The 27,024-nt window shown below is 56.9% G+C and overlaps 1 protein-coding gene and 1 long non-coding RNA gene across 4 annotated transcripts; both read right to left on the minus strand.

Moving 5' to 3' along the window:
* Positions 1 to 975: 975 nt before the first annotated feature.
* LOC138824204 (uncharacterized) lies at positions 976 to 2,855 on the minus strand. The gene is made up of 3 exons (XR_011371051.1): positions 2,833 to 2,855; positions 2,250 to 2,427; positions 976 to 1,241 (listed from the first exon to the last, which is right to left on the minus strand). It is a non-coding gene; the product is annotated as an uncharacterized lncRNA (long non-coding RNA).
* Positions 2,856 to 3,838: 983 nt separating this feature from the next.
* Positions 3,839 to 27,024, minus strand: LOC138824279 (autophagy-related protein 2 homolog A). Of its 3 annotated transcripts, none has more exons than XM_070018054.1 (41): positions 26,752 to 27,024; positions 23,977 to 24,139; positions 23,722 to 23,874; positions 23,483 to 23,585; positions 22,940 to 23,075; positions 22,751 to 22,849; positions 21,558 to 21,654; positions 21,317 to 21,481; positions 21,070 to 21,210; positions 19,853 to 20,090; positions 19,621 to 19,768; positions 19,448 to 19,540; positions 18,579 to 18,734; positions 18,235 to 18,478; positions 17,702 to 17,798; positions 17,419 to 17,578; positions 16,341 to 16,483; positions 16,117 to 16,256; positions 15,851 to 16,011; positions 15,321 to 15,471; positions 14,970 to 15,175; positions 14,796 to 14,876; positions 14,462 to 14,568; positions 14,282 to 14,374; positions 12,533 to 12,603; positions 12,279 to 12,355; positions 11,318 to 11,482; positions 11,044 to 11,170; positions 10,742 to 10,959; positions 9,706 to 9,914; positions 9,338 to 9,473; positions 7,941 to 8,192; positions 7,731 to 7,832; positions 7,557 to 7,638; positions 7,322 to 7,448; positions 7,163 to 7,235; positions 6,953 to 7,035; positions 6,577 to 6,698; positions 5,792 to 5,946; positions 4,601 to 4,753; positions 3,839 to 4,519 (listed from the first exon to the last, which is right to left on the minus strand). In XM_070018054.1, the coding sequence occupies exons 1-41, from the start codon at positions 26,920 to 26,922 to the stop codon at positions 4,283 to 4,285; spliced, it is 5,835 nt and encodes a 1,944-aa protein (XP_069874155.1). In that variant the 5' UTR covers positions 26,923 to 27,024; the 3' UTR covers positions 3,839 to 4,282. The 3 variants fall into 3 exon arrangements, with proteins under 3 accessions (XP_069874155.1, XP_069874154.1, XP_069874152.1); XM_070018053.1 differs by having other exon boundaries at positions 7,166 to 7,235; positions 11,312 to 11,482; XM_070018051.1 differs by having other exon boundaries at positions 11,312 to 11,482.

The following is a 27,024-nucleotide window of genomic DNA, read 5'->3' on the forward strand; positions in this document are numbered from 1 at the left end:
AAAAAAAAAAAAAAGGAAAAGGAAAAGGTGCCAGTGGCTCACACCTGTAATCCTAGCTACTCAGGACGCTGAAATCTGAGGACTGCAGTGCTAAGCCAGCCTATGAGTCCAGGAGATTCTCATCTCTGATTAAACACCAAAAAAAAAAAAAAAAAAAAAAATGGAGTTGTGGTTCACGTGGTAGAGTACTAGCCTTGGGCAGAAAAGCTCAAGGGGGCAGCACCTAGGCCTAGAGTTCCAGTCCTAAATAAAAAGGAAGGAAGGAAAGGAAGAAGGAAAGATGGGAATGGGATGGGGGAGTTGGGGTTTGGGCCCTGTGCTGGAGTGGCTAGATCTTTCCTTTCCACCCTTGGACACTTTCTGGCCGGGCTGCCTTCACAGGTCCTGGCGGCTTGCATTCAGGCGAACATACCTGTGACCTATGGAATTGGCAGCCAGGGGGAGACAGCGCACTGGCTGTCAATTCATAGGTCAGAGCCTTGTGCACTCGGTCTTGACAGTGAGCCGGCAGCCCGCCACCCTGGGCCATCCTGGCCTGAGACATCACGGGGGGGGGGGGGGGGGCCTGAGGGCTTGCTGGACGGCAGCTGCTGTTCCTCCTCCGTGGGTACCCGCTGCCGCCCCGGATAACAGCAGCCCCACTGGAAATGGTGGCACTTCCACATGGAGTTGCTGTTACAGGGGGCAGGAGCCAATGAGAAGCTGCCTTCTGTTTGCAGGAGCCAATGAGAAGTTGGGTTCGCAGGAAGCAATGGGAAGCTGTGTTCTGCTTCTGTTGGAGAGGATCCTAGGAGAAGCCCATACCATCCACTCCGTACCGCTGGATCCTCTTGGCCCCACATCCATGATCTTTATCGAAACCCTTATCATCAGGGCCCACACCTGGTACCCCGTGGGGGTGCCAACCCTCCTTTCTGGGCGAAGTCCAGGTTCAACCCCAAAGCTGCCTCATAAAGCTGGGAGTGGCTTGGATTTACAACTCTTGGCTAGCCTTTGCCCACGGTGACAGCCCCCGCCCTCTGTCCCCAAGCTCTTTTATTTCCTTGTTACTTTTCCAACTAGAGCTGGGCCGCTGAAGCCTCCACCTTATGCCCTTTGGCCACCTTTTCCATGGTGGCCATGGGGGCATCTGTGGCTCTCCAGGGCCCTCTAAATGTCCATTTCCCTGAGGATGGCCTGGTGTGGGGAGCTGGGGACGCAGCAGGGAGGACAGGACGGGGTCGGGACGTGAGGCTCAGGGGCTGGAAGAGAAACAAAAAATGAGAAAAAGGTCAGAGAAGACAGTAAACAGAGATGGAGAAGAGGTGAGGGGGAGGGGAAGAGAACTTGAGGGTTAGGGTGTGGCAGAGTAGCACACTTGCCCAGCACACAAAGGCCCTGGTTTCCTTTCCTAGGCACTGGAAAAAAACAAAACAAAACAAAAAGATCCCAGTACCCAGGGCTCCCGCTTATAATCTTAGCTGCTCAGAAGGCTGAGATCTGAGGATCACGGCTCAAAGCCAGGTGGGGCAGGAAACGTACATGAGACTTTTTTTTTTGGGTCCGGTCATGGGGCCTGAACTCTGGTCCTGGGCGCTGTCCCTCAGCTCTTCAGCTCAAGGCTAGCGCTCTACCACTTGAGCCACAGCGCCACTTCTGGCTTTTTTCTTTTTGCTTATGTGGTGCTGAGGAATCGAACCCAGGGCCTCAGGCATGCAAGGCAAGCGCTCTACCACTGAGCCATCTTCCCAGCCCATACATGAGACTCTTATCTCCAATTAACCAGCAAAAAGCCAAAACAGAACTGTGGCTCCAGTGGTAGAGTGCTAGTCTTGAGCACAAATGCTAAGGGACAGCACCCAGGTCCTGGGTTCAAGTTTCAGTACTGTGTGTACACACTTGCGCGCGCGCACACACACACACACACACACACACACACACACACACACAGTTTCTGATAATTCAACCAGACCTGTCAGCAAGTGCTAAGAACAGAGCTGCTGCTGCTTGTGTGCACACACATGGAGCCTCAGCAGCCTGAGCCAGTGAGGCCTGAGAGAGAACAAGTATCTTAACCTCTCTGATCTGCTGCCAGTTCCTCCATACAAGCTAGAGCTGGTAAAGCATCCTGCATTCTGACCTAGACTAGGGGGAAGCTGCTTTCCACACGGGCTCTGGGAGCCCTTCTCTGGAACCTTCACCCCCCTTCTACACAAACTCTGGGACTGAGAAGCTTCAATGATAGGTATGGGCACTGTCCCTGCCCATACCCTGTTGTGGACTTAGGCCATGTTTCCCTTTGCTTGTGGTGGGCAAAGGCCCAAGGTGGCAGAGGAGGCTGCCCAAGGCCACAGATCAGGGTCTTAGGGCGGGAGCTGCCCGTGCTGGGTGCAGTTGAGACAGGCCAGGGAGCTGCGGGCAGGATTCCTTCTGTCTGAGAGGATGAGCCTGCAAATGAAGACACCAGAGCTGGCGACCAACCAGCACTGTAGAACCCACAGCCCCCCCTCCCGCCCCTCCCCTGGCGGCCTAGGCCAGCCTGGCCTCTGGCTTGGAGGAGGGGGTGTCCAGCAGCCCTGGCCTGCCAGACATAGCCCCTGACTGGGAATCCTAGCTCTAGGACAATGGGCAACTGAGGAGAGGCTGCAGGCCACTCATCCCAGGGTAGAAAGCCAAGTACAGAAAAGGGGTTAGGCCCACTGGGAAGTGGTGCTGTGGCTCAAGTGGTAGAGCGCTCGCCTTGAGCTGAAGAGCTGAGGGGCAGCGCCCAGGCCCAGAGTTCAAGCCCCATGATGGACCAAAAAATAAAGTGCCTGGGCTGGGGAGAAATCGGGGTTTGGGGAAGCCTCTTACCTGGGTGCCTGGTTGTCCCCTGGGGTCAGGAAGTGGGGATGCCCTAGACGCAGGGCTTTTTAAACTGCTGGCCCAGCCCCTGGTGGCCGTTAATGATTAGCCCACAGCCATCAATACTAATCACAAGTGCAGTTCGAAGGGCAGGAAAGCTGGACTGTGCCCGGGCAGGGCAGGTGGGGCAGCTCCCGGAAACCCAGGGCAGGGCCCCTGCTGGCGGGTGTCAAACCCATGCCCAGCCCTGTCTCCTAAGGGCCTTCCCCCTTTCCTCTTGAGCCTCTTGTTCTGCAGCCAGGGCCCAGGAGCCCCCGGGGACCTGGTGTCCAGATCCCCTACCAGGGGCCACAGAGGAGTGGGAGGGATCTTTGCTAATTTCAGACCTGTGTAGGGACTGCAGAGACCTTAGGGTTGACCCCTGACCTTAGTCTTAGGAGATGGGAAGGGAAATGGGGAGTGGCTTCTTCCTGATTTATGGAGAATGAGGGACACAGGGCAGGGGTGATGACTCTTGATCCCACAGGACACTCAGACCTTCCCAGCCTCAGCACAAATGCCCCAAAACCTCCTAGGGATGCCGAGACCAGTTTCAAGAGGCCAGCCTTCAAGAGTGGCCTCAGGCGGCCATCAGAACCTGACCCCTTGGGCACCAGGAGTCTAGAGGCCCAGGGCCCAGCCTCAGGCCACACATCAGGTCTGAGCTGCCCAGATGCACAGCTCGGCCTTGACCTGGTCCCAGGGTAAGGCTGGATCCTGCGATCTGGCAGGGATAAAGCCAGGAAATATGGCTGTGAGGACTCCCAGGGCCATCCCTCCCTCTCGGGAGCCTCAGGCGGCCCCTCCCGGCCTCATTCAGTTGCCAACTCAGAAGTAGGGCCAGGGTGACAGGCTCTGGGGAGGAGCCTGCTACAGGCAGTGGGCTGGTGGGATGTGGCACCCCCTGGTGGTGATGGGGAGGAACTGAATGCAGAGGTTTGGGCACAGGAGCACAGAGGCCTGGGAGAGGAGGGGCTGGCGGTGGGCAAGTTTATTCCACTTCATGCAGACACTGACCCACGGCTCAATGCTCAAGGAGCTTAAAAATACACTGACCCACGCGGGTGTCTGACCCCCGCCTTCCAAGGGGACACGGAGAGACACTTGGCTGAGCAGGGTCGGAGGCGAGGGTCCCAAAGCCTCTGTCCTGGAACAAGGCAGCAGTGTGGGCCCAGGTGGCGGGGAGGGGGGTCATGTCCTTTCTCCCCAGAGGAAAAGTGCACAGACAGGGCCATGGCCCCAAGGCAGGCAGGCAGGCCCCACCTCACAGCGGATTGGCAATAGGCAGGGTGGGCAGGCGGCCAACCCCTGGAGGGCGCAGGCTGGGCCCAGCTGTGGGTGCCACGCAGCTCTTGGGTGACGACTGTGGGCCCGAGGGGGTGGGAGTGGCAGTGCCCCACGGAGTCCAGAGTGCCCGTGCTCAGTCCTGGGCCTCCTCGGAGCGCCACTTGAGGGCATGGTCCTTGTGAGCGTCGGGCAAGATCTGGTTGCGGATGCCCCCGAGGACGTTGGACGTGGCCTCTGAGGCCACAATGATTGGCTTCACCACCGTTGGGGGCAGCTGGCGGATCACGCCCCCCACGGCTCCCGTCAGCCCCTTCTGCTCGTGGCCACGTGCTGCCACATCACAGATGGTCTGAGCTGTATCCAGGATGCCCTGTGGAGGTCAGAGGTCAGTGCTGGGGCCTGAGCCAGGTGCGGGTGGGGTTTCCGGGAGCAGGGCTGGGGGCCTCCTCACCTCTCGAACTGTGTCATAGGCCTTGGCCACGCCCTCCCGCAGGTCAGCGGGCTGCTGGCCTTTGCGCAGCCTCTGTGCGGAGCGCTTGTCCTGTAGGGAGCGGGAGATGGGTGCTGCCGGGGACAGGATGTCGTATACCGTCTCAGCTGTGGCCTGAGGACACATGGAGAGTTGAGTGAAGGAAACTGGCTTCCCTTAGCCCTACCTACACTGGGCCTTAAGCTGTGCTGTCTGGGGACTCCTGCGAGGCCTCTTCTCCCTGCCTCCTTCCCCAGCTAAGGGCACATCAAGTCCCTGAGGGGACTTCCTAGTATCTCCTCCAACCCAAGCCCTTCTTCCTGGAGGCGCATGCCTCTAAGGCCAGCCTTGGGGAGGCAGAGGCAGGAGGGTCTGGTCTACATAGAGATCCTGCCTGCCCCCACCCCCACCCCCCCCAAATAAAATAAAAACAAAGAACTAGATGCAGGCGGCTTACACCTGTAATCTGAGCTACTTAGGAAACTGAGAATTGAGGATTATGGTTTGAGGCCAGCCCAGCGGAAAAGTCCATGAGACTTTCTTTTCCAATTGGTTAATTGGAAGTTGGAAGCAGAGTTGTGGCTCGAGTTGTGCAGTGCTAGCCTTGAGTGAAGAAGTTCGGACAGCCAGACACTGGTGGCTCGTGCCTGTAATCCTAGCTACAGAGGAGGCTAAGATCTGAGACTGTGGTTTGAAGCCAGTCTGCAGGAAAGTCTGTGAAACTGTTATCTCTAAGTAACCACCAAAAAGTCAGAAGTAGAGCTGTGGCTCAAGTGGTAGAGCTCCAGCCTTGAGTGAAAAAAAACCAAAGGACCGACGGCACTCGCCCTGAGTTCAAGCCCAGTACTGGCACAAATCAAGCAAGCAATAAGTAAGCAACTAAGTTAAGTAAATAAATAAATAAAAATAGCAAAAAAATAAAATAAAAACCAATCCTTTTCAAGTAGGTAGGCCTCTATGCCTGTGCCTTGCCATTGGCTGGCTGCCTGCTGCCCTACCCTCTTCTTCCTGCCTCCCCTTTTAGCTGGGCGGAGCACAGGGGCCCCGTGGGCTGTCAGGAAGCCTTGCTGAGCCCAGCCTTCTTTCAACAGTGTTGAGGTCAGAGTCTGCAGCATGGATTGCAGGGTTTCAGCCCCTCCCTGTCCCACACAGGAGCACAGAGCCTGCCCTCACCTGGATGGCCTGGACCAGCCGGTTGCTCAGTTCCAGGGCAGCAGAGGCTGTGGAGGAGCCGAAGGAAGCGGCCCCGCGCTGCAGTCCCCGCATGAGGCGCCCGTCCTTCCGGTACTGCTCGATGGGCAGCCACAGCAGGTCTCGGAACCCTTGGACTGGGGGACAGGGCGATCAGAGAGGCCTGAAGCTGCCCGGCCTCCAGCCAGCCAGCCTGAGGACCCCTCCTCCTTTCTCAATGGCAGTCTCTAAGCTGCCTGAGAGTAAAAGCAGTTTCAAGAGACCTCACACCCGAGCCCGTTAACCTGCCTATCTACTACTCAGGAAGCTGAGATCTGAGGATCAAAGTTCAAAGCCAGTCCAGGCAGGAAAGTCTGATGTTCTTATTTCTGATTAACTGCCAAATGGCCCAAAGTGGAGATGTGGTTTAAGTGGTAGAGCACCAGTCTTGGGCAGAAAACATTAAGGGACAGTGCTCAGGCTCTGAGTTCAAGCCACACCACTAGCATAACAATAAAAACAAAAGAGGTCAATGCCAGGTACCAGTTGCAACTCCGGAGGCTGAGGTCTGAGATCATGGCTCATAGCCAGCCGGGGCAAGAAAGTCTGTGAGACTTATCTCCAATAAGCCACCTGAAAACCGGAAGTGGCGCTGTGGCTCAAGCGGTAGAGCGCTCACCTTGAGGTGAAGAGTTCAGGGATAGTGCCCAGGCCCAGAGTTCAAGTCCCACAATGGAAGAGAGAAAGAGAGGAAGAAAGAGAGAGAGAGAGAGAACACAGACACTCACAGAGCTGAACAACCGAGTGCATGGGGCCCACACCCCCCAGCAGGCCGGGCAGCTGGTTCTTGCGGATATCCTGCAGCCATTCGTTGAGGGCATAGCCCAGCACCTTGTCCACCCCCAGAAGCCTAGAAGGAAGAGGTGAGAGGGGTGAGGGGCGGGGGAGAGACACCAGGGCACCAGGAGAGCTGTGCATCTGCAAGGGGAGCCCTGCGGGCACCCCAACCTCCCTCTGGTTCCACCCAGCTGTGTGGAACCGACTCGACCCACTTTACAGAGGAGAAACAGGTCCTGAGGAGTGACAACTTAGTCAAGGCTACACAGAATGGAGTAGAGAAAGACTGGGAGCCCGGAGAGAAGGACTGGGGTGCTCGGGGCTCACCCGTGCCGGCAGCAGAGCCGCTTGAGCTTTAGCTCCGAACAGTTGAGCTGGGCCAAGCCAATGAGGAGCCCGGCAAAAGTGCCCTGAGGGGTGAACAGAGGAGGGGTTAGCGGGAGGGGACCCTGGCATGGGTGTGACAGTGACATCTGAGCAGAGTTGGGGCCCACGGAGCCGAGTCTCCACCGCACCAGGCCTGCTGGCCCTGCTCACCACCTGGTCCATGGTGACGTGCTTGCCGTGGTAATCCAGACAGATGGGCACCTCGGATGTGAAGCGGAACTCCCTGGGCGTGGACAGAGGGGGACCTGTGGTCACTGACCACGTCCTCTGTGGTCTGGCCCACCACCCACCCCTGGCCCACAACCCTACCGGAAGTAGATGGGCTGCTGTTCTGCAGAGGAGCTGCGGCTGCCGCCTGAGGCCTCCTGGGAGCCGCTCATCTCCTCCGGCTGCCCATCCTGGGGGCTGCCAGGCCGGCCTCGAGTCTCAGAGCGAGCTGGGGACGGAAGGTTGGACCAGAGGTGAGACAGGGACTCTGGGTGCCTGGCTGTCCTGGGAAGGGGCCCTGGACTTCCCTCTCCCCTCCCCCAGCCCGAACACTCACTCTCAGAGGGCTCTCCTGGGAATATGGGGTTGATACCAGCCACCAGGCTGGTAAAGAAGTCCTTGAGGAAGAAGAGGGCATCCTGTGGGGCAGAGTTTAGGGAGCACGTCAGACCCAGGAGTCCGGGGATGGAGGGGATCACACTGGGCCCTGCCCTGGCTTGCCCTGCCTCACCTGGTCCACGTTGAGCCGCAGAGGCATCAGGGAGACCCGGAGACAGCACTCAGGCCCGCCTGGGCTGGTGGTGGGGGCCACGTGCAGGGCTTTGATGGTGAGCTGAGGACAGACGGCAAGCCCAGATGCATGCTGGGTCCCCTAATGCCGCCCTGCCCACCCCGCTCCCTCAGCTGCGCCCGTCCAGGGCACCGCCCGCATCCTGCGCACCATGTTGGAGTGTGTGCGGCGGGGCAGCCGCTCGCTCGTGTGCAGGTGCAGGAACTTGTTGATCTGGGAGGAGGCCAGCCGGTCTCGAATCTCCAGCTCCTGTACGATGAGCACCTGGCGGGACAGTGGCCGCTCCTCCAGCTCCTGGCTAGGGGCCCTGTCTGTGTCGGTGCCCGTGTCTGTGTCTGTGTCTGTGTCTGGCTCTGGCTCCGGCTCCGGCTCCTCGGGATACACTTCATGCTGGAAACTCACCTGAGGACAGAGGCAGGGTCTAGCTCACGCCCCTTCCTGTCCCAGCCCCATACATGGCTGCTGCCTTGCCAGCTCTGTGTGGCCGTCCCACACATCATGTGGCTTTGAGTGCCACGCAATCACACTGAACTCCAATCATCTCACCTGAGTGGCACCAGCCTGCTCTGCCATCTGAGCACCAGTGTTGGTCCTGAGTCTTGAACTCAGGTTTAGGGGCTGTCCCTGAGCTTTGTGGCTCAAGGTGAGCACTCTAACACTTGAACCACAGCTCCACTTCCAACATTTAGATGGTTAATTAGAAATAAGAGTCTCATGGACTTGAACTGTGACGATCCTCAGATCTCAGCCTCCTGAGTAGCTAGGATTACAGGTGTGAGCCCCCGGTGCCCGGCCTGGGCCGCTTGCAAGTGGGAGCTCCCTACAATTTCTCTGGTAGAATGCTCTGCTTCACACACTAGGCCTAGCCAAACCTCTGGCTCTTATGCCATTTGGTCCCTCCGGAATCTATCACCATCCCACAGCAACACTCTCACTGGCCTGTGCTGACTGCCGAGGTCTCTCTTCCAAAACTCCAGAGGCTCTCACCTCATTCTGGTAAGAATCAAACTGTCCAGGCTCCACAGATGTCCATGCCCTGGCCCCATCTCCTCCCCAGCCCTGGCTTTGGCCTCCTCAGGGCCTGGTGGCTGCTGGGAGAGGCCCAAGCTGCTCCCCCTCCCTGCTCTCTCCCCTGTGCGTGCTCAGATCTTTGCTCAAGAGGCCCTCCTGCCCCTCCACCCTTTGGTTCTGCCCTGATCCTCCACCATGGGCCACGGCCACGTCACGACCACCTTCCTCAGGCTTTGCCTGGCAAAGGGCGTTTCCCTTTGAAGGGGGGTTTTTGTGTTGTGTTGTGCTGGTACTGGGCCTCACACTCTTACTTGGCTTTTTCACTCAAGGCTGGTGCTCAACCAGTAGAGCCACAGCTCCACTACTGGTTTTTCTGTGGGGTAACTGGGAGACAGGTCCCAGGGACCTTTCTGCCTGGGCTGGCTTTGAACCTGAATCCTGAGTCACGAGGATCACAAGCGTGAGCCCCGGCGCCTGGCTGCTCTGATGGCTGCCACAGGCCGCGGGTGCCCTGGCAGCGGTGATGCCACACTGACCTTGCTGAGCTGGATCTCCATGAGAACCTGGTGCTGACGCCCACTGCCACCTTGCGTGCGCCACGAGTTCTGAGGCCGGTTGGGGCCAGAGCAGCGGGAAGGAGAACTCCTGGGGCCTGCGAGGCCAACTCTTGCTCTGGAGAGAGGAATGGGGGACAAGCTGACCCAAAGGAAGCCTCTGGCCTCCACCCACCCCAGCACAGGGGTGTCAGCCTTCTCCAGTCTCCAGCTGGAGGCAGGGCAAGGAAGGAGAAACTCAGGTAGGGGGAAGGGTTGGGCATCCAAGTTACCATCGGCTTCACCAGAGCTGGGCTAAGCCACAACCCCAGTCCTGCCAGCCGCCACCTGCATGCCCCCTCCCCCCTCACCTATGGCTGGGGTAGGGGCCAAAGTCTCGGCCCCCGTAGAGATGCCAGATGAGAGAAACCTCACGTAGCACCACACGGCTGCTGGGCACCGGGAAATGAGCAGGTGCCCGCAGCAGGTCTGTGCTGCCCAGGGGCCGAGAGAAGTATCCGTCCTGCAGGACGATGGGGCCTGGATGCAGCTGTGTCACCACGGGCTCTCCATTCCGGGGCTGCGGGGAACAGACGTGAGAGGCCTGGAGGTGAACCTCCACCCAGCCCCCAACTCCAGGTCCTGCCAGTGTCCCCGCCACGCTGCCTCCCCCACATCTCCCTATCTTCTTTCTTGACTCTGTATCTGCGTGTGTGCTGGTCCTGGGGCTTGAACTCAGGGCCTGGGTGCTGTCCCTGAGCTTCTTTACTTTTTTTTTTTTGGTCAGTTGTGGGGCTTGAAACTCTGGGTCTGGGCGCTGTCCCTCAGCTCTTCAGCTCAAGGCTAGCACTCTACCACTTGAGCCACAGCATCACTTCCAGTTTTCTGGTAGTTTATTGGAGAGAAGAGTCTCAGAGACTTTCTTGTCTAGATTGGCTTTGAACTGTGATCCTACATCTCAGCTTCCTAAGTAGCTAGGGTTATAAGTGTGAGCCACTGTGCCCAGCTTTTTCTTCCCTATTTCTGACCCAAAAAAGGCCCCTCATAGATTACCATTCCCAGAGCGGTCGAGCTGGGAGGGGCTCACTCCTGTCCCTGAGACTACGGTGTGTTTGGATTTTCTACTGGCTCTTATAGGCATCCCCTCCTACTTTTCATTGTTTTTCCATCCCCTGAGATGTCCCAGTCTCTCTGCCCAGCATGGCAGGCCTCCTCTCTCTGAAGCCCCGCCTGCTCTCTGCAGCCTAGAACCGAGGCTGCCTCCTGCCTACTTCTCTGATCTGGAGCTCTCGGAGGACTGAGTAAGCACCTGACCATCCTGGACCCCTAGCCTAGACAGCTGCCTGCTGGGCAGAGCGCCCCCCGAGCCAGCCCCTCCCACACGCACGCACGCATGCACGCACGCACCGGAATGCCCAGGCCAGGGGCATCGAGGATGCAGAACTCATCACTGTCCATGGTGTCTCCATCTCCCTCCTCCTCCTTCTCGTGGGCCTTACCCTCAGGGAACGACCCTAAGGTGCCAGCAGGGCCCCCAGGAGGGGGCGAAGGAGCCCGAGCGGCACTCCGTTCACCGGGGAACAGGTAGACGGAAATGGGCGAGTCTTGAGGAAGAAGGGGGTCACCTATGGAAGAGAGAAGCCAGTGTGGGAGATGCTGGAGTGGGTGCCTGCCTGCGTCCGCAGTGGCTGGAGCGCCCCCCACCCCACCTGAGGGCTGGGCCAGCTCCCGCAGGCTGCGTTCAGTGTCCAGGAGGGCATCGGTCAGGTCCCGCTGGTTGATGAGGGCTGTCTCCACTGGGGGGCATGAAGGCAGGGTGGCTGGGCTCTCGGAGAGCTGGTCCAGGCAGGGGAGGCGTGGTGAGTGAAGGCCTAGAAGGAGGGGTGGCCCCAAGGTAACCCCCCCAACCCAGACCCAGAAGGCTATATGGAGGAGGGGCCTGGCCGAGCAAGGGTAGCCTGTGTGGCCAGGCCTCACCTGTACCTTCTGGCCGGCGATCTCCGTGGGGCTAGGGGGACGGGGTGGGGGGTGCAGGTCGCCGGAGCTTGTGACATACTGGAGCAGATTGGCCAGCAGGGCGCAGGAGTCGGCGCAGCTGTGCACGTGGACCACGTTGTTGGAGCAGCGCAACTCAAACAGCGGCTGGCTCTGTGGGCGAACAGTGTGGTATCAGAGGGGGCCCCCACTGCCCACCAGGCCCCCTGCAGGATGTCACAGTTTGTTCCTGCTACAGAGAGAGCTAGGCAGGTTTTCCTTCAGTGTGGTACCCCACTCAACAGATGGGCAAACTGAGCCTGAGGTATCACGGGGTCTCTGAGCACGGATGGCTCATGTCTATAATCCTAGCTACCCAGATGTCTGAGATCTGAAAATTTTTGGCTTGAGGTCTAGGGCAGACAAATGCAAGCAACTCATCTTCTATTAACTAGCAAAAAGCTGGGAGTGGAGGTATGGCCCCAGTAGCAGAGCACTAGCCTTGAGGAAACACACACACACACACACACCCTAGACTTACCCTAGACTTACACATGAAGTTACACACACACACACACACACACACACACACACACACACACACACACACACACACACACACACACACACACACACACACACACACACACACACACACACACACACACACACACACACACACACACACACACACACACACACACACACACACACACCCCCCTAGACTTACACATGAAGTTTCTTCTGGCCCCATGAGGTGGGGGCGTTATCTCACTATACAGAGAACCAGGCCGCTCCCCTCCCCCACCCCCCCAGCAAGGCTCGCTTCCACCCTGCCTGCAGCTGCCCCCTGGTGGCTGGACTGAAACACATCCTGCCCATCCATCCAGTGAACAGCAAGGGACAGCTCCGGTCCTGGCTCTTGGGGGGTGGGGGGAGGCACTCTGCCCCTGGTGACAGCCACACACACCAGTTTGCCCTCGGTGCTGCCCTTCCAGGTTTTGATCACGAGCTCCAAGAGGTCGATGTCAAGGACGCAGACATAATCTGAGGCAGAAGGTAGAAGCAGCTTTTCTTATTTATGGCTTCCTTCAGTGCAGCCCCTGCCCACCACCACTGGGCGCAGCCCACTGCAAGTATGGGGGGCAGTGGAGAACTAGCCAACAGCTACATGGGGGGCACTGGTTACTCTGGGGTTGAGGACTCGGGGCCCGCCCTGCTCACCTCGCCGCAGATCCAGGCTCTCCACCTCACACTTGTCCGACAGGTACAAGGCAGAGTCATCGAGGATGAACCTGGTGGGGATCAGGGCTGAGAAGGGCCCAGAAGCCACTGCAGGCGGCTGCTCCCCGGCAGCCGGGCAGAAGTGGGGCTCCTGCAGACAGCAGAGGCCCCAGCCACCAAGAAGCTGCTGGGAAGGCTCTCATGGGAGAACAGAGTGGCCCGGGGTTCTAAGGGCTCCAGCCAGACAGCAGTCCCTCGCCTTACCAGGCAGCACTTGGAGAGCTCAGAGAACTTCCAGTTCTTTCAGGCTCTCACTTGGTCCCCCCACTGCATGGGGCATCCCTGCCCTCTCTATCATTTGTTTTCCTCACTTTCCCTTCCCACCTGTCATTTTTCTTTTCCTCCAACCTCTAGCCTCAGATCTCAGCCTCCTGGCCTCCTGAGAAGCTAGGATTACAGGCGTGAGCCACCATTTGTGTTACTGGGCCCCTACATTGAGCCCCTCCCTCCACCCTAGTGTGTGTGTTGGTATTGAGACTTAAACTCAAGATTTCACACTCTTGGTCTTTTTTCATCCAAGGCTGATGCCCTAGGGACCACTTGAATCACGTTTTCAGTTCCAGCTTTGTGTGTGTGTGTGGGGGGGGGAGTGGGGGGAGGTTATGGGGCTTGAAGTCTGAGCCCAGGCACTGTCCCTCAGCTCTTCAGCTTAAGGCTAGTGCTCTGCCACTTGAGCCATAGTGCCACTTCCAGTTTTCTGGTGCTTAATTGGAGATGAGTCTCAGACTTTCCTGCCCCGGCTGGCTTTGAACCATGATCCTCAGATCTTAACCTCCTGAATAGCTAGGATTACAGGTTTGAGTCACCAATGCCCAGCTATTTCCTGGTCTTTTTTCCCCCTGGTACTGAACTCAGGACCCTAGACTTCTTAGGCAGGTGCTCTACCACTTGAGCTACTCCCCTAGGAGCTCTCAATGTTTTTAAAGAAAAGTCTTCCTTTTATGCCTAGGATGATCAGTTGGCAATCCTCCTATTTATACTTCTGGTATAGCTGGGATGACAGCTGTACACTACCACACCTCACTTTTTATTGGTTGAGATGGACTCTTGCAAACTTTTCTGTCATGGCTGGACTTAAACAAACAGCAATTCTCTCAATCTCAGCATCCCGATAGTTAGGATTAAAGGCACGAGTCACTGTGCTAGTTTATGACATATTATTTTCACTAAGCAATATATTGTGGCATTTTCTTCCTTTTGTGTGTATGTGTGTGGTATGTGTGTCATTCTAGGGCTTGAACTTAAGGCTGGGCTGTGTCCCTCAGCTTTCTTTTGCTCAAGGTTAGCACTCTACCACTTGAGCCCCAGATCCACTTCTGGCTTTTTGTGAAATTTATGTAATCACTTCATCCCAATAAAAAAAATTAAAACAACAACAACAACAAAGGAGTCTCACAGACTTTCCTTGCCCAGGCTGGCTTCAAACTACAATCCTCAGAGCTCAACCTCTCCTGAGTAGCTAGGATTACAGGCATGAGCTACCAGTGCTCTCTAGAGATGAGATTACCAAGTCAGAGAGCATTAGGTTCTCAGGCTCTGATTTGAGGGGCCCAGCAACCCCCTCCAGGAAAGTGGAAACAACTTAGGTTCCTAAGGACGCTTGTGACAGGCCACAGCCTGGCTTGGAGGGGAGGGGGACATAGTGAGAGGGTCTGGGTGTGTGGGAGTGGGAGGGAAGATCCCAAATACCTGAGCAGGAAGGTCGACGTGTCCATGACGATATTGCTGGAGAGGGTGAAGGTCTCAGTGGTAGCGAGGACGCGCACGGGGAGGTACAGGGGCCTGGGAGTGTGTGTGGGAGTCACATTTAGGCTGGGGCAGGCTCCCTGTGCCCGAGGCCTGCCCCTGCCGGCCACCCCGCCTGGGTACCTGTAATCCACAGCACAGGAGAACAGGTGTGTGTGCAGGACAGTGATGACGGTTGGGGGCAGGTAGCCCAGCACGGGGTCATCCAGCACGTCTAAGAACTCCAACAGCTTGGGTGGCGGGCAGGGTGGGGGGAGATGGTGAGGAAAGATGGACACCTCCCTCCTCGAATCCTCTCCTGACCCAGCCCTCGCTGCCATCCCACCTGTCACCCATCAGCTGTCCCTCATGGCCTAGCCCACAAGCCCATGCGCCTCAATCCCAGCCACCCTGGCCCTGCCCAACCCAGGAGGCCACTATCACTGGTCACATGACTGCCCAGGCCACCTCTGCTCACCTGGGAGTACCAGCTCTGTTCAGGCAAGGCCATGTAGTGGCGCAGGGTGGCTTTATAGAGCCGCAACGTCACCAGGAACTCCTGGGGATGGGGGTGCAGTCAGGAGGGTGGAGATCCCAGGGCCCAGCAGACACAGGAAGAAGGGAGCCAGCTGGGCACGAGCAGGAACAGTACCTTGATGTTCTTGTGGGGATCTAGGTGGATGCGCACAGCGGCGGACAGCATGGGGAGGCTCTGGCCTTGGCCCTGCCCCTTCCGGCCTGAGGATCCCCGCTCAGTCACCCCTTCCTCTGATGGGTAGATGGTGGGCGCCAGGTGGGCCGGAGGGGCAAAGCTGGGCAGTTCCAAGTGACTGGGCAACAGGGCATCACCCACAGCCGCTGGGGAAGGATCTCATGAGCTGTCTGTGCCCTGCACTGGCCCCTCTTGCCAGCTCTCTCCCTCCGATCTCCCCACCCCACCCCACCCCGGGCCTGCCAGCCTGAGGCCTAGATTTTCAGGGCACCCAGTGCCCAGCTCTCACACCTCGGTGATACAGTGTTGCCTTTTCAGCTTCCACACAGAAGTAACCGAACCCTGGCTGGCCACGGTACTGGGAGACGTTGAAGATGGTGCCATGGTCCACATCCAGTACCAGCTCCCCATGTCGCCCTTCCTGTCGCTTCCCATCTTCATCCTGCAGAGTGCACCCCCATCACTGCTGTGCCCTGGACCACCCGTAATAGAGGCCTAGACTAGGGCACCTCCCCTGCTCCTGCCGACTCCATGACAGGGCTGTGGGACTGTCTCTCCCAGAAGACCAGCCTCGCCCTGACAGCCTGAGACCAAATGGTACCCTTTCTGCCCTCTCCCTCGGGGCTTTATGAAGAGGAGGGGCTGGTGAATGGATGTAGGGAGGCGATGGGGCCGGTGGCTGGCAAGGGTGAGTCAGAGGGTGGCCATGGGGCGGGCTGGTTACCCATGCCATCTACTCCACATTTCTGACCTATAGCTGCTTACGTTTGTCTCGCTCCCACAACCAAGGAGTTAGGCTCAGCTGCCCACGACTGGCTCACCTTAGCCTCACAGAAGGCTGTGATCCGACCCTTCAGTACTTTCACCAAGGTAGAGAAGGTACTCTGTGAGTGGTGTCTTGGGGGATCAGGGGCAGGAGGTTGAGGGACACTCGATGCCCCTACTGAGAAGAACTTGACATCTTCTTCATCCGAGTCTGAATCTGGGGTGACATCAAGGTGGTGGGGTGAGACGCGGACCTGTAGGGCTGGCCCAGTCCTGCCCACACCTAGAATCCTCCCTCTGGCCCAATCAGTGCCTCTCATACCCAGCTTGAAGGCGGACTTGCACATTTTGAAGTTGTCATGCCAGAAGCCAGAGGAGCCTGGAAAGCCTGAGGGGTGAGTGGCAGGGCCAGGGCTGGGAAACAGGTCTGCGGGTTCCCACATGAGCAGGTCATTGTTGATCCTGACGTGGGAGGATGGGTAGCAGAGGTGAGTAAGGACAATGCCCGGCCAGCCCCATGCCCGGCCCTGCCTGGCATGTCCCCACCTGTTGTAGATGCTTTCGTAGACCTCTTTGCTGGGCAGGAAGACATGCGCACTGGGCAGGAGTACTTCCAGACTACAGCGGGAGAGTGCTAGCGTCCGGCTCTGGAATGTCCTCATCTCCTCAGGATCTCCAGGGATCACCATCTGGATGGGGGTGGGGATGGGGGGGAGAAAGAACCTCAGTAGGAAAGCCAAGACATGCTAAGGCAGACATGGCTCTAGAATCTGTGTCCTGACCTTTGATTACCCCTTTCCTTCCCTTCCTTCTTCTCTCTGCTCATCCATCTATCCATCCCTATCCATCCACCCATACTTCCAATTATCCATCCATCTACCTACGTGCCCAAATGCCCATCTATCTATTCACTTGTCCATCTACCCATCATCTATCCACCCATCCATCCATTCATTCATTCACTTACCTATCCAAACCATCCATCCACCCACTTGCCCATCCACCCACTTGCCCATCTGTCCATCTATCCATCTGTCCATCTATCCATCCACCCACTCACCCATTCCTCTACCTACCCAATACATCCATCCACCCTTCCACCCACCCATTCATTCTTAGAAGCCCATCTCTATTGGTGAGGGTGATGTCCATTTAGGACACAGTGCCAGTAGCATGCCAGTCTTAAGAGCTGCCCAAATGTGAGCTGAGTCCTCACAACAGCCCACGTGACAGAAGTCCTTGTGCCTACATCCTAGAGGAGGAAACCCATCTGCAGGTTAATTCTCCATCCCGTGGCAGGGCGTGCAGAGAACCTGGGCAGGCCTGCAGTGCCTTTCAGTCCTTAACTGCAGAAAGGTACCCTGCTAATAGCAGGTGGCTGGGTCCCTACTGTCCTGACTAGGGGGCTTGCCTTCCCCAGTGTGCTCCCTCCACCCGGGGCCCGGTGGGAACTTCAGACTCCCTTTTTGGACAGAAATAATGACAGAAAATGTGCATACCATGTTGGGTCACATCATGCCTGCCCCAAGTGATCGCCAGTTTGGTCCATAGGCACACAGGTGTCTTCCACAATAGCTATTGTGATGGGGTGAAGGCCCCAGGAAGCAGTGGGGCGGGGCCTTACCTCCTCCGTCTCATACATGGTCCTCTTAGAGGAGAAGGGTGAGGGCTCAGGCTCCCGTAGCTCGCATGGACTTTCCGTGGATAGCTCCAGGTCCTCACTCTTGTCCGGACCCGTCTCCCACTGTGTGTCACTGGACTGGGGGTTCAGGGTCACCACTACCCTGCCGGGCACAGGCCTGTCACTGGTCTGCAGGGCCCCTGTGGGCCCAGGCTGGTCTCCTGTCATCCCCAGCAGGGGCAATAGACCCCTCCTCTCCCGCTGTCTCCCCAGGGCCTCCACTTACTGTGGCAGGAAGTACTTGCGCCCAATGTTCTTGGGGTCCACAGATTTGGCAATCCTTAGGCAAGGGATGGGTGGCTTCTCTCCATCTTCGTAGATTCCTGGGGGGATGGGAGGTGGAGTCATCATTGATACCTCTTTATTTTTGTCAGTCATGGGGCTGGAACTCAAGGTTTGGGTGCTGTCCCTGAGCTTTTGCACTCAGGCTAGCACTCTACCACATTGAGCTCTAGTGCCATTCTGGTTAATTGGAGATAAAAGTCTCATGGATTTTTCCTGCTTGGGCTAGTTTCAAACTGTGATCCTCAGATCTCAGCCTCCTGAATAGCTAGGATTACAGGTGTGAGCCACTGGTGCCTGGTACCTTTTTACTTTTCTTCCCCAGTGCTGGGGAGCATGGCGACACCCCATGGTCTGGCAGTGGTCCAGTGCCCCAGGATGGCAGGGGCCTGTGCCAGGGCCAGATCTACACCTTCCTGTGTTCCCAAGCCCACCTGGTAGCAGGGCCCCTTCAAGGTGTCCTCAGGGGTTTCTTACCATGCAGGTCAGAAAAGGTGAGCTCCAGGCGGGTGGAAACTGGGGGGCCAGGCCCGCTGCTGAGCTCTGACCGGAACTGGGGCTCACTCAGTTCCAGTCGCAGCTGCTCTGTCCGCACAGCCCGGCCTGCCCAGGGGTCCCGCTCAGGCCTTAGATCAGCAATAGGGAAGCGCAGCCGCAGGGTGGCCCGGGGTGCAGAAAGCCGAAACACTGTCTGTTGCTCTGAAGCCCACGGGGGCTCTGTCTGTGGAAGGGTGAGGATCAGAGATGCCAGGGCCCCTGCCACCGTGGTAGGGCCAGAGGGCTGGTGTTCCACTACCCCAGGCCCAGCAAGACATTTTTACCAGCAGACCAGCGGGTGGCTTGTGGGGTGCAGTGGCCAAGTGCAGCAGGGCAGCAAATCGGTCCAGGGCCCCCAGTTCCACATCTGCCTGGAATTCCTCCAGGTCCAGGACCACTTCTGAATGGCAGTGGCAGGCAACAGAGCGCCGGGCCCGGCTCTATGTAGAATAAAGATGTTGGGGTCACTGAGGGCCATGGGGTAGACAGAGGCAGGGTAGGAAAGGGTTTCCTCAAGCAAAAACAAACCTGAACCCCCTCAGAGGTGGGAGAAGAGCATGGGGAGGGCGCCCAGGAGGGACCGAGGCAGACTTTCCACACTGCCACCTGAAGCCAGTTTACTTAAGAAGTCACTGAATGCTGGAGACTGGTGGCTCATGCCTGTAATCCTAGCTACTCAAGAGGCTGAAATCTGAGGATCTTGATTTAAAGCCAGGCCAAGCACAAACAGACCAATCAGAGACTGTCATCTCCAATTAACCAGCCAAAAGCTAGAAGTAGAGGTGTGGCTCAAGTGGTAGAGCACCAGCCTTGAGTGAAAAAGCTGAGCAAGAACATGAAGCTGAGTTCAAGCTCCAGTGCGCGCACACACACATCACAGAACACTTGCCCCTTCCAGCCTCAAAGGCCTAGCAGGCCACTCTCTGAGCCAGGGAAGGAGAACCAGGCCTCTAGAATGGCTTGGTCAGAGTGTACAAGTTCACACCCAAAGGCTCTGAAATAGCCTGGTGTGGTCCAGCTGGAGCATAGGAAAAGGAGGGCCAGGGTGAACAGCAGAGAAGACAGTGAAGAGGCCAGATTGGGGTCGACACACCATGAGAAGAAACCAATAGCCTCACAGTTCGGCTTGTGGGGGTGGGGGGAGGTCAGCTACCTTTGGCAGCCGGCGCAGGGTCTGTGTATGGCGTAGGTGCCCACAGGGCCGAACTGAGGCCTGGGTACTCAGGTTACTGGGGAAACTCAGGATCTAGGACGAAGCAGTGGAGGTAAGCAGGGCTAGGCTGGCTTCATGCTCCCCTCACCCCCAGGCCCTTCCTCAGCCCCTACCTCTGTGTACTCGGGTTCTGAAGAGCCCTTGGGCCACAGGCACTCTAGGACCTCCAGCTGCCCGAAGTGCAATTCTGTGGTGGTCGTCCGCCGGCCCCGGCTGCTTGCCCACAGTTCCCAGGACAGCTGGACAGCTGTGCCCGTGAGCCTGTGGTAAGGAGGTAGGTGTCAGAGGTGGGGTATGGGGGCCCTGGCGGTCTCTGCAGGCCTCGGCCTCAGGCTGGGCTTGTACCGGACATGGCTGCAGGGGCAAGCCTTCTGGAAGCGTGGCCGAAGGTGCTGGAAGTCTCGAGAGCCAAATGGCCCATCCTTGGTGGCATCAAACTCAGTAAAAAAGTGGGTAGTGAGGTCAGGTGGTCCAGAAGCTGGGGCAGATGTCTGGAGCAAAGTCAGGGTCACGCCACCCAAGGTCATCTTCAGCAGCGAGTCAGGGCGCATGGTGCCCGGAACAGGAGTTGGGGCTGTCTTGCCTGAGGGAACAGAGGCTTTACCAAAGGCTCCTGGGAGCTCGGAGGACCCTAGGTGGGGTGACAGTTGGCCATGGCGCTGGGGGATCAGGGAAACGATGGCTAAGCTGGACTGTGGGGGAGCAAATCTATCTCATTGTGTGGCTCTGGAAAGGGATTTACTTGGGCAGAGGCAACATCAAATATCTCCTAGCTCAATTTAACCCCCTGAAGGTTCTAGAAGGCCTCAGTGTAAAACACAGACTAGCACCTGACCCACAATAAACTCAAGTATTGCCTAAAACATAGTTTGTTGATAGAAAGCGAAACTGAGTCTCAGAGAATTTAAATAAGGTGGGTGCTGGAGGCTCACGCCTGTAATCCTATCTATTTGGAAGGCTGAGATCTAAGAATCATGTTGGAAGTCCCTGAGACTTTTATTTCCAATTAGTAATCAATAAGTCAGAAGTAGAGCTGTGGCTTAAGTGGTAAAGTGTCCACCTTGAGCAAAAAAGCTCAGGGACAACATATCAGCTCTGAGTTCAAGCCCCAGGACTGGTGAGAAAAGGAAGAAATGAAGGAAGGAAGAAAGGAAAAGGGAAGAAAGGAAGAATGAAGGAAAGAAGAACAGAAAGATTTTTTTGTCAGTCCTGGGGCCTGAACTCTGGGCCTGGGCGCTGTCCCTCAGCTCTTCAGCTCAAGGCTAGCGCTCTACCACTTGAGCCACAGTGCCACTTTTGGCCTTTTTTTTTTTTTATGGTGTTGATTAATTGAACCCAGGGCCTCATGCATGTGAGGCAAGCACTCTACCACTGAGCCACCTTCCCAGCCCCAAAAAGCAGAAAGTCAAGAGCACTGACTCTAAAAGCTGTGCCCTGCCCATCACATAACCAGTTATCACCCGTGGTGGGTGTCCAGGCATCGCCAGGGCCTCCAGCACAGCACATATCTGATGTGAAGGCCTCTTAACGCTCCTTTCCCCTATCCAGGGAGCTGGACTCACCAGCTGGGTGGGCTGGGGCAGAGAGTCGGTGGGAGGCCATGTTGCTGTGCACGGAGGAATTAAGGTCTACGTCAGAGAGGGAGAGCTCAGAGACCGCTGAGGCCACGCTGCTCGTGAGGCCAGCCATGGAGAAGAAGAGGTCTAGGTGAGGGGGAGGCGAGAGGCGTTAGGAGACAGAGGGGCTTGGCCCCTGGGATCTTGCACTCGTGCAAGCTGCCACTCCAATCAGTGTCGGCCCTGCACCCACCAGGACTGTCCAGGTTGAGGAGGGGGTTGGTCACAGGGTCTGGGCTGAGGGGCTCGGCCACAGCGCCTGCCTGTAGCTGCTGGTTCAGATCCTGTTCGATCAGCCACAGGTCTTCAGCACCTAGTGGGCGACTCTTGTTCAGCTTGTCAGCAAGGCCTTCTGGGGCTGTAAGGGAAGAGGTTTCAGTCCAGCCTGGTTGCCAGCCCTAACCATCCACCCCCTGGTTGTCTTGAAGCCTCACCTGTGAGACTGATGGCGCTGAGCAGGTCCTGGAGCTGCTGGAGCCTCTGTGGGGTCAGGAGCAGGTGCAGGGAGCCCAGCTGCCCCGCCACCTCCAGCTGGGGGGTGAAGGGCGGCCATGTTTGTCACTCAGTCCCTTTGAGAGCTGCTACCTGCCCCCTCCCCCTGATGTCAGTCATCAGGCTAAACTCTATTTATTACCAAGTAGCTGCATGAACCTGCTCACAACCAGACCTCTCTGAGCCTCAGTTTCTCTAATTCAAAGCAGTTCGTAATTTCCCTTCTTTTCCTTTCTCTCTTTTTTCTCTTTTTTTGTCGGTCATGGGGCCTGAACTCTGGGCCTGGGCACTGTCTCTCAGCTCAAGGCTGGTGCTCTCTCTACCACTTGAGCCACAGCACCACTTCTGGCTTTTTCTGCTTATGTGGTGCTGAGAATTGAACCCAGGGCCTCACGCATACGAGGCAAGCACTCTATCACTGAGCCACCTTCCCAGCCTGTCTGTCTGTCTCTTTCTTTCTTTCTTTCTTTTTTTCTCTCTCTCTCTCTTCTCTCTCTCCTCTCCTCTCTCTCTCTCCTCTCCTCTCTCTCCTCTCTCTCTCTCTCTCTCTCTCTCTCTCTCTCTCTCTCTCTCTCTCTCTCTCTCTCTCTCTCTCTCTCTCTCTCTCTCCATGCTGGTCCTGAGGCTTGAATTCAGGGTCTGAGCACTCTCCTTTAGCTTTTTGGATCAAGGCTGATGCTCTACCACTTGAGCCACAGCTCCACTTATACTCTTTGCTGGCTAATTGGAGATCAGAGTCTCAGATTTTCCTCCCCAGGCTGGCTTCAAACCAAAAGCTTCAGATCTTAGCTTCTTGGGCTGGGAATGTGGCTTAGTGGTAGAGTGCTTGCCTTGCATGCATGAAACCCTGGGTTCAATTCTTCAGTACCACATAAGCAGAAAAAGCCAGAAGTGGCACTGTGGCTCAGGGGGTAGAGTGCTAGCCTTGAGCAAAAGCAGCTCAGAGACAGTGCCCAGGCCCTGAGTTCAAGCCCTGGGACTGACAAAACAAACAAACAAACAAATAAATAAAGATCTTAGCTTCTTGAGGAGTTAGGAACACACGCCTGAGCAACCAATACCTGGCTATAATTTCCCTCCTTGACATCACTGGAGATGGGGCACACTTGCTCATCCTGGGTGCCTGGTGACCTACCTTAGGTCCTGGAAAAGCCTCGTTCTGCTTCAGCTTCACTATCAGCTCCATGTACCCTGAACAGCTGCCAATCTGCAAGGGAGGCTCTGGTGGATCTGCCTGAGGGGTGGAGAGCTGCGAAGTTAGGAGAGGGTTTGTGGGATCAGAGGGGCTTTGGGATCTTGAGGGTGTGGAAGGCAGTCAGCCTACCTGTGAGGGGAGCTCTTCGAAGTACAGGCGGACCCCGGCCAACTGCAGCAGCTTGTGTAGGAAGGCGGGTGGCTGGTGCACGTCCACCGGAGGTGCCTGGCCCGGGTCTCGCACAGACTCGTCACAGTACTCCAGTCTGGGGAGTGGAGGGTCAGCCCTTGTCCTGGCCACCCCACGCCTGGTGCCCTTTCTCCTCACAGTGTTGTGCTCTAGGGGTATGGGGTTGGGGAGCCCAGCCTGCAAAGCTGCCTACCCTATCCACGACACCCTGGACCACCATGTCCAGCTAGGATGCTCAGCTAGTCCCTCTGATCCTCAGAGTCTAACCTGGTTTCTGGGACCCATGCCACGCAGAACACTTGGGTCCAGGATGCCAGTGCATGCTCCCACCTCGGCCCTTTTCCCCAACCCCACTACCATCAGGCCCACCTGCTTCATTCACCTTGTGGCTTCCCGGGAGACGGGCTTAGGGGTGAGGGGTGAGAGGGGAAGAGGCAGGGCCAATAAGCAGTTCTCACACCTTGAATCCCAGCCTATCTGTACCTCTGCACGTGGATCTCCATGGCCACGCCATGCTCCCCATCACCCGGAGAGTGCTCTATCCTCACCACACTGTCCAGAAAGGTCACCTTGATCCTCCGCAGCACTGGTATGTGGGGGTGGGGGGGAGTGTCTCAGGTCAGCTGGGGCAGCCAGAGGGAAGGCAATTTCCCCTCTGAACAGCAAGGGGTAAGTTGCTGTCTGAGGCCCCTGTCCTGTGAGCTATGGAGGAGCTGGCTTACCTGTCTCGATGGTCTGGGCAAACATTTCCAGCCCCTCTAGGGGCTGTGGAGGCTCTGAGGGCTCGGGAAGCCCATTCCGAAGACACTCCTGAGCCAGCTGCAGGCTTGTAGTCATGCAGGAAGCCCAGCTCTGCGAGTCAGCAGCCCCTGGCCCTGTGGAGAGGAAGGGGTCTCAGGGTAAGCAGGCTCTGACAGCTCCTGGGTTCCTAGGCTCAGTCCTACCACTTGCCTGCTCCTGGCCTTGTCATGCCTCACCTGGGCTTTGGCGGGGCTGCAGGGTGAGCTGGAGGCCCGACACACGCACCGTGCAGTGGTCAGTGAGCAGCGCAGCCCAGGGCACAGCCACCTCGATGGAGCCCACGAAGCCTTCCACCAGCTCCAGCGGTGAATCCATTGACTCCAGCACCTCGTTCACAGACTGAAGTGAGAAAGGGACATATCAGCTCATGGAACCTCGAATCCAGCTGGCTTCTACTGCCTGCACAGCCATTTGGCCTTGGAGAGGGTCGCTAGTTCTTCCGTCTTTCTGCATGCTGTAAGACCCTACTTTGGTTCATGCTGTTCCCTAACCCTTAACCCCATCAACCAAAGGTACTCAACACTGAAGCCAGCTCCAATATTTCCCACTCCATTCAGTTAAAAAAAATAATACTTTTGCTGGGTGAGGATCACGGTTCAAAGCCAGCCCAAGAAGGAAAGTCCATGAGACTTTTTTTTTTTGGTTGGTCGTGGGGCTTGAACTCTAGGCTTCGGCACTCAGCTCTTCAGCTCAAGGTGAGCACTCTACTGCTTGAGCCACAGCACCACTTCCAGTTTTCTAGTGGTTTATTGGAGATAAAGAGTTTCACGGATTTTCCTGCCTTTCCTGCCCAGGTTGGTTTTTTTTTTTTTTTTTTTTGTCGGTCGTGGGGCTTGAACTCTGGGCCTGGGCACTGTCCCTCAGCTCTTCCACTCAAGGCGAGCGCTCTACCACTTGAGCTACAGCGCCACTTCCGGTTTTCTGGTGGTTTATTGGAGATAGGAGTCTCACAGTCTCTCCTGCCCGGGCTGGCTTTGAACCGCGATCCTCAGATCTCAGCCTCCTGAGTAGCTAGGATTACAGGCGTGAGCCACCAGCGCCCGGCCCAGGTTGGTTTTGAACCGTGATCCTCAGATCTCAGCCTCCACAGTAGCTAGGATTACAGGCGTGAGCCATCCAGGAGACTCTTATCTCCAATTAACTACCAGAAAACCGGAAGTGGTGCTATGGCTCAAATGGTAAAGCGCTTGCCTTGAGCTGAAGAGCTGAGGGACAGCTCCCAGGCCCAGAGTTCAAGCCCCATGACCGAAAAACAAAACAAAAACAAACCATAAACTTTTACCAGACACCTGACATTGAGACTGCATGGCCTCATCAGACCAGGATGAAACCAGAGGTGAGGGGGTGCCAGGGAGGGAGGGGGTCTGGGAACACCGAGGTGGGGGAAGGGCTGAAGAGTGAAGAGGAGGCAGCCAGGCAGAGATGGATGGCGATGTGTTCCAGGCGTGGGAACAACAGGTGCACCAGCCTGGCAGTCCATGCTCACCCAGGGCCAGCACAGAGTTCAAGGGGAGAACTGTCCAGGAGAGGGGCTGACTTGAATCCAGATGGATCCTTAAATCTAAGATAGTAGTGTGGCTGTTCCTCTGAACACAAGACTGAGCCCCAATAAAAGTGCTGTACCCTGCCAGCCTTCTCCCAGTGACCTCCAGTCTACGTGCTACCAGTGAGGTTCTCGGTGAACACTTTTTGGATGCATGAATGTTAAATAAGTGCAAACGGAGCTAACGACTGAGATTGAGGCCCATGGCTGAGGACACAGAGACCCAGGGGACACTAGTCTAGGTACCCCATGTTCAACCAGGGCTAAGACTGGGACCAGGCCTTTTCCCCACCCCACCTGGAGTCTGATTTGGGGACCTTGAGCTGAGAAAAAGGGTTGGTTCGCAAAGTGCCTGAATTTTGCTTGGGGCCAGGTTGAAAACCAGCCTAGAGGGGAGTCTCTGTCTTCTTTCAAAAGAAGTTAGGGCGTAAGACCTGGGAGTATTTTCTGGGGCTGAATGTAAATGGCTTCCTAATTGGGCCCTCACAGACCACAGGCTACAGGGAAATTCTGCCTACTCTCAATCCACATTTTTTCCCAAGGCCTGTTCTGTCTCTATGTCTGGCTTTCCAGCCCAAAGGGCCAGAACTCTTAACACCAGCCAGAAAAGAAACCTCTACTCCCATGCCCACTTGCAGCTCTGGAACTGGAGAGGTGGCCCAAAACCAGTGCTAGGCTGAGGCCTCTAATCGAGGGCTCCTTGGTTACTCTAAATTAGGTGAGCTGTGATTCAGGGAACCTGACCCACCAGCCCCCTGCCTCACATTTCTCCAGAACAAGATCCACTTTAGCTTCCTAACACCAGCCAGGGGCCAGACCTCCCCACCTTCCTCAAGGGCTGCCCTCAAGGTAGGGATGCTAGATTCCAAGTCCCGCCCCTAAACATCTGCATAGGCTGCCCAACTCCACCTCCAAAAGCAGGAAGTAGACGGCGGCAAGTCGCACGAGGTGTTGATCAACAGGGTCTGACGCTTTTGTTGACATCTGCCTCCGGAGGGGAACCCCACCCACCAGGCTCAGGATCTCTGGGTCTGGAGGTCGGGGCTCATTTTCCACAGGTGCCATGAGCAAGGCTCGGTACCCCTACCAGCCATCCCTCCACAACTACCCCTCCCCAACTCTGTCACTGCCAATAGGTCCTCTAATTCCTCTTCACCCAGCTCAACTCAGTCCTCAAACTCGATGAGATCCTGCTGGCATTCACCACACGAGAGACATCCCACCCTCTCAGCCTGTTCCTCCCAGCTTCAGGATCTGATAAGGAACCAAGGCGACCTCGCTGGTGCCCGGAGAGGGCCCGGCTTCCCGGCCTCTCTTCGCCCAGTGCCCGGCCCTCCAGCCTGACCCCTCCACCGGGCACTGCCTTCTCGCCCACTGCACCTTCCTGAGCTCGGGCACCGCTCCTCACCCAGTTCTCCAGGTGGATATCCCGCAGGGCAACGCTGCCCTTGTACAGATCCAGGCTGAGTTGGTCCAGGCTCAGATGTTCTTGGAAGAAGTGACCCAAGTAGTGGTGTAGCAAGTAGCGGCAGACCCGTTCTTTCACACAGTTCGACCATGGCCACAGCCATCGTGACATCTCGGGGAACGCCGGGACCCGGCTGCCTCCGCTTACCGCCTGCCGGCGATCCCTGTCCGGCTGCGCTGTTCACTAGAGCCCCCGGCTCACCCCGCCGCTTCT

This window comes from Dipodomys merriami, unplaced genomic scaffold (genome assembly GCF_024711535.1).
Source record: "Dipodomys merriami isolate MVZ:Mamm:240054 unplaced genomic scaffold, mDipMer1.0.p SCAF_128, whole genome shotgun sequence".
NCBI classification, from domain to species: Eukaryota; Metazoa; Chordata; class Mammalia; order Rodentia; family Heteromyidae; genus Dipodomys; species Dipodomys merriami.